At 40.2% G+C, this 12,738-nt stretch overlaps 1 protein-coding gene across 2 annotated transcripts in view; it reads left to right on the top strand.

The window, feature by feature from the left end:
• Positions 1-12,738, top strand: part of SLC22A16 (solute carrier family 22 member 16) — a 40,480-nt gene that overhangs the window by 9,615 nt on the left and 18,127 nt on the right. For both annotated transcript variants that reach the window (XM_059401205.1, XM_059401204.1), the window contains exons 2-3: positions 1,792-2,271; positions 11,388-11,505. In XM_059401205.1, the coding sequence (XP_059257188.1) occupies positions 1,792-2,271; positions 11,388-11,505 (598 nt within the window). The remainder of the gene's footprint in view (positions 1-1,791; positions 2,272-11,387; positions 11,506-12,738) is intronic.

Raw genomic sequence — 12,738 nt, 5'->3', positions numbered from 1 at the left:
CCTTGGCGTTGAGATGGATGTCTAGCACTGGTGATCTGAAATATGCCTGTAACAACTTCATCCGGTTGGTCATTCTCACCTGGTTCTTCCTTGGATATTATCTATTCTAAAGAAACCATTAACTCTGTGTTCCTTACAAGGAGGACCTACTGTTTGCCTTCTGAGGCATGTATAAAGTAGGCCCTAGCAAGAATAGAAGCAAGGGGGCGCCTGGGTGGCTCAATGGGTTGGGCCTCTGCCTTTGGCTCAGGTATATCAGGGTCCTGGGATGAAGCCCCGCATTGGGCTTTCTGCTCAGCTGGGAGCCTGCATCCCCCCGCCCCCGCCTGCCTCTGTGCCTACTTGTGATCTCTCTACCTCTGTCAAATAAATGAATAAAATCTTAAAAAAAAAAAAAAAAAGTAATAGAAGCAGGAAAAGGAGCAAAAGGCAGGTTTTTATGGAGTCCTTCACTTTCCCTGTTTGGGTCTGAGTCCAAAACCCTGAGAACCAGGAATTGCAATGTTCAAGGATAGGAGAAGATGGATGTCTCGGCCCCAGCAGAGAGAATGAATTTGCCCTTCCTCCACCTTTTGCTGTAGTCAGGCCCTCAGTGGGATCAGCATGCCCACCCACCAGTGGGAGTAATCTCCTTTACTCCATCTACCCATTCAAATGTTAATCTCACAGACACATCCAGAAATAATGTTTACCGGGTATCTGGGCTTAGCCCATTCTTGCTGACACATAAAATTAAACAAAGCATCATAGACTTGTAGATTTATTTTACACCTTGGGATATACCGTGCTATTTCTTTCGTTGCTCAAATTGTGAGCTTTTTCAGATTGATTCCTGTGTCCCTGTGACATGCCCCCAACCTTTTGTATTTTTACATGCCTCTTTACTTTCTGATTCTGTAAGATGCTTTAGCCATACTTTTAATTTTTCCTGTTCTGTCCTCAAATCAGCCATTTTTCCTGGCTCCTTTTAATGAGGAAATGGTTTTTAGAAAACAAATTCTGGGCACTGGGTGTGTGTGCTGCTATTGGGATGTTGATGCGGATTGGCCAGGTTTGAGAACCCAGAGGATGTCCTGCAGGATCAACCAGGAGAGTCCTTGGCTTTGCACAGGTTAGAAATCAAATGTGAGCCAAGAGGAAATGAGAGCAAGGTTTATTGAAGACATAGAGAAATCAGATATAGACAGAATCTCTGGGAAAGTTGGAAAGGAAAGGAGAATGAGTTTCATCTTTGCTTGGAGTCTGGGGTTTTTATTGGGAATGGTCTGGTGCAGCATCTTCTCAGGTATCTGGGAACAAAGATGAGTGTTTAGTTGTCCCCCATAAGTCACTTATGCCTTGCAGCCAGGGGTCTTGATGAGTTCGTGGTCTTGGAAAACATTCTTTATGACTCCACGTGGTCACTCCTTAGATGCTATCTACTATACTGGAAGTCTCCAAAGAAATCATGAACTCCTTGGCCTTTATAAGGAGGACATGCATTATCTGTTCTGTAAGGCATGTGTAAAGGGTGGGGTGTAGGTCCTAGGAAGACTAGAAACAGGAAAAATAGTTTTTCATGGGGGTCCCTTTAGTTCCCCGTCTCAATGTCATTACTTGTGGGTTCACCTAACAGAGTTATGTATATATGATAACAAATAACACATATATGTATGGAAACATCTAATTATTTCTGTATTTATCCATCTGTATATATATTAAGCTAAATATGATGAATACCCTTCGTATTTACTTATAGTCTTTTTGAACCTGTAGGCCAGATATAGTAACTTGCTTTTTTTCTCTTTACAGATTTCAGAAATTCCTTTATTTTATATGTGCCTTCCAGAACATCTCTTGTGGTATCCACTACTTGGCATCTGTGTTCCTGACAGTGTCCCCCTACCATACTTGCAGGCCTCCAGGCAACGTGAGTCAGGTTCTTTTCGGCAATGTCTCTATTTGGAGATTGGAGGACATCTGGATCCTGTTTTTCACAGGCCATAAAGATCAGATTATAGTGCAGCTGCAGAATGGTGAGGTCTGGGAACTGACAAGTTGTCACCGATTCCGGAGGGATGGCCATTCTGCTTTGAACTCTGATTATAATGGCCAGAAGAGTAGCTTTCCTTGTTTGGATGGCTACATCTATGACAAGAGCAAGTGGGACAGCACCGTGGTGACTCAGTGGGATCTGGTCTGCAACCGAGAATGGTATGCAAGGATGGTCCAGCCCGTATTTATGGTGGGAGTCCTGCTGGGAGCGATGATTTTTGGCCACTTTTCTGACAGGTAATATGAAGTATTTAAGTTTGTTGCATCAGTGTAAGGCTTATTTTCCTATCTGGTTTTCTTAGAGGTCAGGAAATTATGTTGAAAATTTTAGTCATATTCACACCTCCTATCTAGATACCTACCTCTTTGCTGATCTGTTATTTAGGGATACACAAAAAACCTAGTAGTTAGAGCATGTGTTCTGATGATAGCTGACCTGGGTTCAGATCCTGGTTGTACCTTACTAGCCATGAGCCCTGGGAAAATTGTATGACCTGTGTTTCAGAAACTAGTTTGTAAGCTGGTGATGAAAATAATAGCACTCACTTCAAAGGGTTATTGTAAAATTAATGCAGAAAAATTACCTGGAAATATAGCAACTCAATAAATACTTGTTATTACTTGAATATATATATAATATATATATATAAAATATATATGTGTGTGTGTGTGTATGTGTGTGTGTGTGTGTGTGTGTGTGTATGTTTAAATATACCTGCTTTTTAATAGATATAGCCTGGTTCTAAGCAGTACTATCTGTGAAATTGCGGATTTGATACACTAGCCATATTTTCTTTAAAAAAACACACATACAAATGGGTACATAACATTTAAATACAGCAAAGCTCCTCCCTATGGACATGGACTACGCTTTAAATACATGGCCTAATATACAGAAATGAATTTATTTGGTCCCGTAGTTGTGAATTCTACAGGCATGTGCTGGGTCCCGGGAACCTGAAGGCAGCAGCTTAGGTCAAAGTCCCTGCTCTTGGTGTGAACTAGTCTAATGGGGCCAACAGATGTGTCCAGAATAAAAGTATAGGGCTTTGTTGTAGCTGGGGCCATACTAGAAGTGAAAGCCAATGGAGGCAGAGTCTATGGAAGCCTAAAGGGAGGAGTGCCCAGGTCTCCCCACCTCTCACTCACATCCTGTGAGGTGCTATTTGAACAATGAAATTAGGGAAGTGGAGTGTAGTTATTATTTGGTGGCTGAAGTTATGTTTCTGTGATTAAGAATCTTCTGTTCTGTAACTGCCTTCCTGGTAGTTGTGTGGAAGGTGTGGAAATGGGGTCAGTCAAAGCCAAAACACATGATCAGAAGGCACCATGAGTGAGAGTCAGCAGAAGCAGTAGGCAGCAAAAGCAGCCCTTCTGCACAAGGACTTCAAATACTAGAATTGTCAGGGGTAGGTCAAAAATCCACTATGTTCACTGCTCTTAAAGGAATAGATGACAAACTTAAAATTATTGATAACAATCTGGACATTGTATTTTAACAAAATGAGAAAAATTAACTAAATTTACTTATTTATTTACTTATTTATTTAAAGTAAACTCTTTGCCCAACATGGTACTTGAACTCATGACCTCAAGATCAAGAATCACATGCTCCACCAACGGAGCCAGCTAGGCACCCCCTGGAAATTGTATTTTTAAAATGTTACAAAATTGAAGAATAACTACCTCGAACATCTAGAAATACAGACCAAAATAAGCGACTGACAAATTCCTGGTAGTTGTGACAACCTGTTATATACAAGTAAAGAAAGAATGAATAGAATGGATGAGAGCTCAGAAAAAAATTATTAATAATAAACATCAAGAGACAGATGGAAAATATGAGAGATTAAAATTCATGATGGTGGAGGGGTAAGGTCTAAAATATACTTGGTATTAGAAACTAATCAATGGAATTTACTACATTAACAGAGTAGAGGACAAAACTCATATTTGCAACTCAATAAATACAGGAAAAAATTTGTTAAATTTCAAAATTAATTCATGACAAAACTAAAAGTAGAAGAATGTCCTTAACCTGATAACAGGTATCTACAAAAAGACCTACCATGAACATCTTAATGTAAAATGTCAAAAGCTTTTGCTTTGGAATCAGGAACCTACAAAGATACATGAAACACTGCTTCTGCCTAGTTTTGTGCTGGAGATTCTAGTACTATAAAGAAAAACAGTGAAGGAAAAAAGAGGGAGAAACAGAAGGAGAGAGAAATGCCTAATCAGAAAGAAGAAGAAAAGACATTATTTTTAGCATATAATTGTGTATGAAGAAAATCCAGCAGATGAAGTTAGAATTAATGAACATTTAATGAGGTTGCTCGATATGTTAATACATATAAATTAATTATGTTTATATCTACTAGTAGTAAATAGAACAATTTTTAAATGCCATTGCAGAGTCCAGAAATGAAGTCACACTTACACAGTCAATTAATCTATAACAAAGGAGGCAAGAATATTGATGGGGAAAAGACATTCTTTTCAATAAATAGTGTGGGGAAAACTGAACAGCTGCATGCAAAAAAATGGAACTGGACTATCTTCTTACATCATACACAAAAATAAGTTCAAAACGACTTAAAAAACCTGAATATGAGACCAGAAACCATGAAATGCATAGAAGAAAACATAGGCAGTAATCTCTTTGACATTGGCCTTAGCAACATTTTTCTAGCGATATCTCCTCAGGAGAGGGAAATAAAAAACAAAAATAAACTATCAGGGCTACCCAAGAATAAAAGCTTTTGCATAGTAAAGGAAACCATCAACAGAATGAAAAGGTAGCCTATGGAATGGGAAAAGATATGTGCAAATGATATATACATAAGGGGTTAGTATTCAAAAGCTACAAAGAACTTATACAACTCAACATCAGAAAAACAATCTGATTAAAAAATGGGCAGAAGAAAAAGAAATAGGCAGAAGATGTGCAGATGGCCAACAGACATGAGAAGATGCTCAACATCACTAAATGCAAATCAGAACCACAATGAGATACCACCTTACACCTGTCAGAATGGCTAAAATAAATTTAAAAAAAAAAAAACAAGAAATAACAAGTGTTGGTGAAGTTGTGGAGAAAAGGCACCCTTGTGCACTATTAGTGGGAATATAAATTGGTGCAATCACTGTGGAAAAATAGTATGGAAGTTTCTCCAAAATTTGAAAATAGGAATATCATATGATCCAGTAATTCTTTTTTTTTTTTTTTTTTAAAGATTTATTTATTTATTTGACAGAGAGAGATTACAAGTAGGCAGAGAGGCAGGCAGAGAGAGAGAGGAGGAAGCAGGCTCCCTGCTGAGCAGAGAGCCCGATGCGGGACTCGATCCCAGGACCCTGAGATCATGACCTGAGCCGAAGGCAGCGGCTTAACCCACTGAGCCACCCAGGCGCCCTGATCCAGTAATTCTATGATGGACTATTTACCCAAAGAAGAAGGAAACACTAATTTGAAAAAATATATGTATTCTTATGTTTACTGTAGCACTATTTATAATAGTCAAGATATGGAGGCAACTTAAGTGTCCATTAATAGAAGAAGGGATAAAAAAGTTGTGATATATAAATAGTATATTAATAGAATATATTTTATTTATCAATATATTATATGTTAATAAATTGAAATAAAATGTATCAATATGCTAATAACACAGAATGCATAATATGACCTAACATTAATAATAATATAATTATTATATAAATATAAATATGTACTATATAATAAATATAAATATACAATAAATATATAACTAATAATATAAAATAAAATAATAAATATTAATAAAAGTAATATTAATTATAATAAAATGTAATAATAGAACTTATAATATAATATGTGTAATATATATAATGTTACATGGGTGAATAATATTCCAGCCATTTGCAGCAACATGGATGGACCTGGAGGGCATCGTGCCAAGTGAAATAAGTCACAGAAGGTCAAATATCTTATGACTTCACTTATATGTGGAATCTAAAAAACAAAACAGATGAACAAACAAATAAACCAAAAGCAGGACCAGACCCATAAATACAGAAAACAAACTGTTGGTTGCCAGAGGGGAGACAGTGCTGGCGGTGGGTGAAATGAAGGAGTGGGAGATACAGGCTTCCAGTTATGGAATGAGTAAGTCATGGGGACAAAAGGTACAGCACAGGGAATATAATCAATGATATTGTAATAGCCTTGTGTGGGGACAGGTGGTAGCTACCCTTGCGATGAGCAGAGCATAATATATAGAGTTGTTGAATCACTATGTTGTACACTTGAAACTAATGTAACAGATGTCAACTATGCTTCAATTAAAAAAAAAGTTTAAAAAATGCCATTGTAAAAACTTAAAAATATAATATATATATGGATAAATCTTTTTTGGATAAATCTTTTTTTGGTAAATCAAAAAGTATATAAACTCTTTATAGAGAAAATGACAGACATCAAGAATCAAATCATTGAGATAAATAGATATATCATTAGACAAACAGTTGATAGTTCCTTAGGGGACCCCAAACAGAGTAGTGCAATTATAGATATAACTATGGAACAAATGAGGCATCACACATCAGCAGGAAAAAGAATAATAAGTGGTGCTGGGACACTGTACAGCCATATAGAAAAAAATAGAACTGGTGTCCCTTCCTCACACCTTACAGTACAAACAGCAGAAGGATTAAAATCCAGGGTTAAAGTTCCATATGTGAAAGGAAAAACTATATAACTTTAGAAAGATAATAGGGGAGAACATTTTCAGAATCTAATTAAAGGAAGGGAAGATTTTTTTTAAGATGCAAAAAGCACTAACCATGAAGGAAAAAACGAATAAATTTGACTTCACTAGAATTTAAGACAAGATAGAAAAAGAGAGAGAATATTTGCTTTACATATAACTAAAAGATTAGAATCCAGAATACTTAGAGGACTTTATATCAATAGGAAAAAGATAGACAAACCCAATAGAAAACTGGGAAAAAGATTTGAAGTCACTTAATAAAAGAGAAAATCCAGACAGCTAATGGAAAGATGAAAAAGGTGTCAATGATCTATAACATACTGTTTATTTTTGACCAGTTGTCAAAAGTAGAAAGTCTTGTAATGCCAAGTGTTGGTGAGGATAATGGGTAATAGGATCTCTCGCCCTGCTGGTGTGAATGCAAATTAAGACTGCAAATCAGGAAAACTTTGAAGAATCGTTTCTCATTATACAGAAAATTTGGAGATGTGCACAACTCACATGTCCTAGGGGTTGGGCCTTGGAGATGCCCCTGCACACGTCCACATGGGTATGTGCGTCAGCATTGTTGCTACCAGCCTGGCCATGCAAGGAACCCAGATATGCTTCAGCCATGTTGTAGACACACGTATGGCAGTATTTCTTGCTCTGGGTTGTGCGGCCATGCAATGGATGAAACATCACTCAAACAACAGAGAGGAATCTCCAAAAATGGTATTGAGTGAAAGAAGCGAGACATAAAATAATATGTACAGTACTGTTTGATGATAGAAAGTTCAAAACCTAGCAAAAGTAACCTGTCTTGTTTTGGGCTGTCTATAAACATGGTAAAATGGAATGGAAAACAAGGAATTAATGGTTGCTGAAATTAGGATAATGGTCCCTCCAAAAAGGGGGCAAGGAGTTGGGTTTGGAAACACCAAGAGAGGTGTGAGAGGCTATTGGGAAGGTGGCAATGGTCCCTTTCTTACTTTGGGTTGTGAAATCACAGATGTTTGAGTCTTTATTATTCTCCAAATTGTACATACGTTTTTGTAGGCATTCTTTTGTATGCATGATGTAATAAAAAGGCAAGGAAATAAGATCTGATTCCATCATTATAGAGGAGAAAGACTTTTAAGTAGATAATTTCAATGAAATGTGACAAATGCTTTTAAAATAACAACTCCATTACACACCATTTACTATGCACTAGGTGCTATTTTAAATGTCTTGTGTATTATCTCATTTAATTATTTAAAGAAGTCTGGGAGGTAGGCAGTACTGGCCCTATTTTAAGTACCGGTGTAGAAAAGGAGGCACAGAAAGTTTATTTGGAGGGTAAGCAGTGGAGCTGGGATTTGAACCCAGGCCTGAACACCTGATTACTACAGTACGTTGTCTCTTCATTTCTACTGCAAGACCCCAGGTGATGGTCAGAAAAGCCTGCACGTTTGACCTGGGTTTTAGATACTCACTGGGAATGCTTTCTAAGGGGGAGGAAACCCAATTTTATGTCACAAGATAGCCCAGCACATTCAGGGAATTGTGGGGAGGCCCATTTGGCAGAAGGAAAGGATGGCTAAAGGTAGTGAAGCCAAACTACACCCAGCTTTGTGTTTATTTCTGGGAAGTGTGATTGGGGAGTGCGCTCGTTCGACATTAGGAGGGCTAGTTGGGAGGCCTTTGGAATGAAAGAGGTAGGAAATGGTGAAGGCAGGGGAGACAGAGAGGGTAAGATGGACACATATTGAGGAGGCATTTTTTTTTTAAGGATTTTACTTATTTATTTGAAAGAGAAAGAGTGAGAGAGAGAAAGCACAATCAGGGGGAGCAGCAGGCAGAGGGAGGAGCAGTCTCCCCACTGAGTAAGGAGCCCGACGTGGGACTCTATCTCAGGACCCCAGTATCTTGACCCAAGCTGAAGGCAGATGCTTAAATCGACTGAGCCACCCTAGTGACCCAAGGAGGCATTTTTAAACTGACATAATTTGGTGACCACTATGCAGGAGGGAGAGGATTTGGGGAGAATACCAACCAATTCAGGAAACATGAGGGAAAGAGCCACTTTAGACGAAAGGAAAACATGTTTGAGTATGTTTTCCAATGAGCATGTCCGATCCCTAGATTGAGAAAAAAAGGGAGAATTGAAACAGCACCACCAGCAATAATAAAAGGTGGCAGCTGTGCAGGACATGCAAATGGAGAAGAACCAGTAGGAGCAGAAGGCCAGGAGGAAGTTAATCTTGTGTCTTTAGGAATCCGAGCCAGGCCAGCGGATGACAAGAAAGGGCAGAGCGCGTGCAGGAGGGCACTTGAGGAAATGCCAGCATTGAGGCTGGTGGGCCCTCACGGCAAATGTGGGAAGGGGAGTTCTGCAAACTGATACAGGGAGTGGGCCTTCAGGAGCAAGAGGGTCAGTGACACGAGAGAGAAGCATGTGAAGACTGAGGGAGGCAGCCTGGGGGTCTGTGGGGACTGGAGAGCGATCTCAGGAAAGCCAGTGGTGACCTGGCGGTCAGTGGCTAAGGAAACGTAGGAGTTGAGGAAGCAGGAATTTCTTAGGGAGAAGCCATCAGTGGAAGAAAGGCAGGATGCGATGTGGCTGAAAGAGGGACGGGGTCCCGAGAAGGTTCTTGTCGTTGGCTGGAAAAGACTTAAACTGAAAGGAAGGAGTCAGAGGAGAGAGAAAGAGAGAGGTAAATGAAGTATTTGTTAGAGGAAGTTTTCAGGGGAGGGGGGAAGAGGCATGATCCAATACAAAGACTGGTATTTGGAGAGGAAAGGGTGTGTGTCTCTAGAGCAGAGGGAGGAAGAGAGAACGGAGTCCAGACATAGGATGTGTTGGCAAGTGGACAGAGCAGGAAGTGGTGGGGCTTTCTCTGATGGTCTCTGTTCTGTGCAGGGGAGGGGTGGTAGAGACATTGTGGGTGGTAGATGGGGTTGATGGGGGATGGGTAAAACATATGAAATGGCATTCAAGGCTCAGATGAGTTTGGAGAATGTGGGTGTGTAGGGCCAACCATCCCTGCTAGTATGTGTGAGAGCATAGAAGGCTGATGGTGTGCAGAGGATGGTTTTTAAAATTTGCTTCCATATCCTCTGCCTTACCAGGCAGATGTCTTGGTTGGAATCTCAAAGCTATGTTCTTTTGCCTTGAAATGATCTCTCAGGGATAACTCACGGGAGAAAATCTTTGAGAACCACATATCTAATAAGGGTTCAGTATCCTAAATATATAAAGAACTCTTATAAATCAACAATGAAAAGACAAAGAACCCAATTCAAAAATGGGAAAAGGATTTGGATAGATATTTCTTTAAGGAATGTATACAAATGGCCAATAACACATAAGAAAATGTTCACCATCATTAATCATTAAGGAAATGTAAATCAAAACCACAATGAGATACCCTTGCACATTCACTAGGATGCCCATCCTCAAAAAGACAGGCAACAACAGAAAAGTGTTGCCAAGGATGTAGAGAAATTGGTCCCCACATACGTTGTGAGCAAGATTATAAAAATGGGGCAGCCACTTGGGAAAACAGTTTGGCAGTTCGTCCAAATGGTTAAACATCGAGTTACCGTATGACCCAGCCATTCCACTCCTAGGTATACACCCAAGAGAACTGAAAACTTAAATTCACACAAAATTTTGCTTACAAGGTGTTCATGGCAGCATTATTTTCAAGAGCCAAAAAGTAGAAACAATCCAAATTTACATCAAGTGATGACTACGCAAACAAATGTGGAATAGCCGTATGTCGGAGTGTTATTTAGATCCAAAAAGGAAGGAAGTGCTGCTGTACACTTTCAGCACCCAGGTACAGACAGCATACACGCCACAGCCACAGATGCTCTAAGACGAGACTTGAAGACGCAATGCTAAGTGATAGAAGCCAGATGCAGCAGGTCATATGTTCTGTGACTCTGTTCGTATAAAATCTCCAGAACAGGCAAATCTCTAGAGACGGAACTGTGGTTGCCAGGAACCGGAGGGAGCAGAAAAGGCAGAATGATGGCTCCTGGGTGCACAGTATCTTTTTGCAGTGATGAAAACGTCCTGGAATTAATTCGTCATGAGCGTGGTGCAACTTTGTAAATATACTACAAGCCACTGTAGTGTAGCCTTCTAAAAAAAAAAAAAAAAAGGTTGAATTTCATGGTCTGCGAATTATATCTCAATTTTTAAAAATCCGTCAGGAATGCAATTTGTTTGTTTGCTTTTTAGACAAAGAAATGCCCCCTCCCCGTTAAGAAAATATGCGGCAACTAAGCACCTTGTTCCAGGAGCAGAATGTAGCAAAACCTCTGTTTTTGTTTTGTTTTAAAGATTTATTTGACAGAGAGAGAGACAGCATGAGAGGGAACACAAGCATCAGGAGAGGGAGAGGGAGAAGCAGGCTTCCCATTGTGCAGGGAGCCCAGTGGGCTCATCCTAAGACCCTGGGTTCATGGCCTGAGCCGAAGGCAGACGCTTAACAACTGAGCACCCCAGGCGCCCCAGTACAGAAGCTATTAAATACATAGGTCGTACTCACCTTTTGTGAATTGGAGAGGATGCTTGAACTGTTACTAACCATACCTTGGTTTTCCTGCTGTGCGATTCTTATTTTTCAGGATAGGAAGGCGGTTTGTCTTGTGGATCACAAGCACTGGAATATTTTTCTTTGGTGTCGCCGTGGCGTTCTCATCTGATTTTTACAGTTTCATGATCACACGCTTTCTTCTTGCTATGGTGAGTTGTGTGTGTGCTTTTTAAAACAAACAAGCAAACAAACAAAAAACATCTCATTAATTCTTCTGCTGTATTTTCATCTCGAGCCTGTGTCAGTTTGGGTCAGTTAGAATGTGGTGAGAGAGAGAGAGTAAGGACTTGTCTTAGTTCACTCCAGTAGGACCTTTTTCTGTGCAATAGTAACGCCCTGTGTTTACAGCTAAATTCATTAACATGAAAAGTGGTTGCTTACTAGGCAGACTTCTTGTCTGACTGCACGCCTGGCACATGATCCACATTCCACAATCACTGAGGCATTATTTCATTTCTGAGCGATTCTATTGGTGGAGTCAGGCCCCGAATGCAGGAGCCAAAGAGATGCTTAAGGTGTACTGTTAAGAAAGCCTTTTGTATACTGTGTGGTAGGAATGAACACTAGAAGGCCTCAGGCTCTTCTGTTACAAGGAACAGGGAAATATATGGAAACAGGCATGAGTTTGCACATCAACTTGGTCAAATTTTGGCTTTTTCACTGTGTGGCCTTGGGCAAACAAATATTTTGGCTTTTTCACTGTGTGGCCTTGGACAAACACTCTTTGGGCCTTAGTTTCCAAGCTGTAAACTGTAGAAAATACTACCTGCTTCACTGAGTTGTTTTCAGGAGTCAGTGAGATTAAAGTTAAATGCATGGTAGGGCGCCTGACACAGCATATGCCGTCCTTCTGGGGGGGACTGTTACCAGAAGTGGATCAGCCAGTGACAAAGCATCCCCACACTTGGTGAGGCATCCAGACAGGGTTCAAATGGCCAAATGACAGAAGCAGTGAGTCCTGTGGGAGGTCACTGGTCAAGGAAAGTGGAGTGAAGTTTCTACTGTGGGAGGAGCTTGTGATCTTGCTAAACCCAGGGACAGGCAAGCATCCCCTCTCACTGGGGCGTATGAGCCAAGATTCCGGGGAGAGGCCAAGGACTGCGATCTCAGGAGAGGTCCTGGCCCTCACAAAGCAGGCAGGTGCATTCAGTTTTGGAGTCTTCCCTGATGGCTGGACAGGGTTCCTAGGAAGCCACATGCATGCCCAAGGATGGGGATGATGCATAAAAAGAAAAAAAATTTAGGAGAATTGGAGGCATAGCCCCTTTTATTTTTAAAAAAGATTTTATTTATTTATTTGACAGACAGAGATCACAAGTAAGCAGAGAGGCAGGCAGAGAGAGAGAGAGGAGGAAGCAGGCTCCCTGCAGAGCAAGAGCCCA

This window comes from Mustela nigripes, chromosome 5 (genome assembly GCF_022355385.1).
Source record: "Mustela nigripes isolate SB6536 chromosome 5, MUSNIG.SB6536, whole genome shotgun sequence".
In the NCBI taxonomy this organism is placed as follows: Eukaryota; Metazoa; Chordata; class Mammalia; order Carnivora; family Mustelidae; genus Mustela; species Mustela nigripes.
The sequence above is the reverse complement of the archived record's forward strand: the minus strand, read 5'-3'. Positions and strand labels throughout refer to the sequence as shown.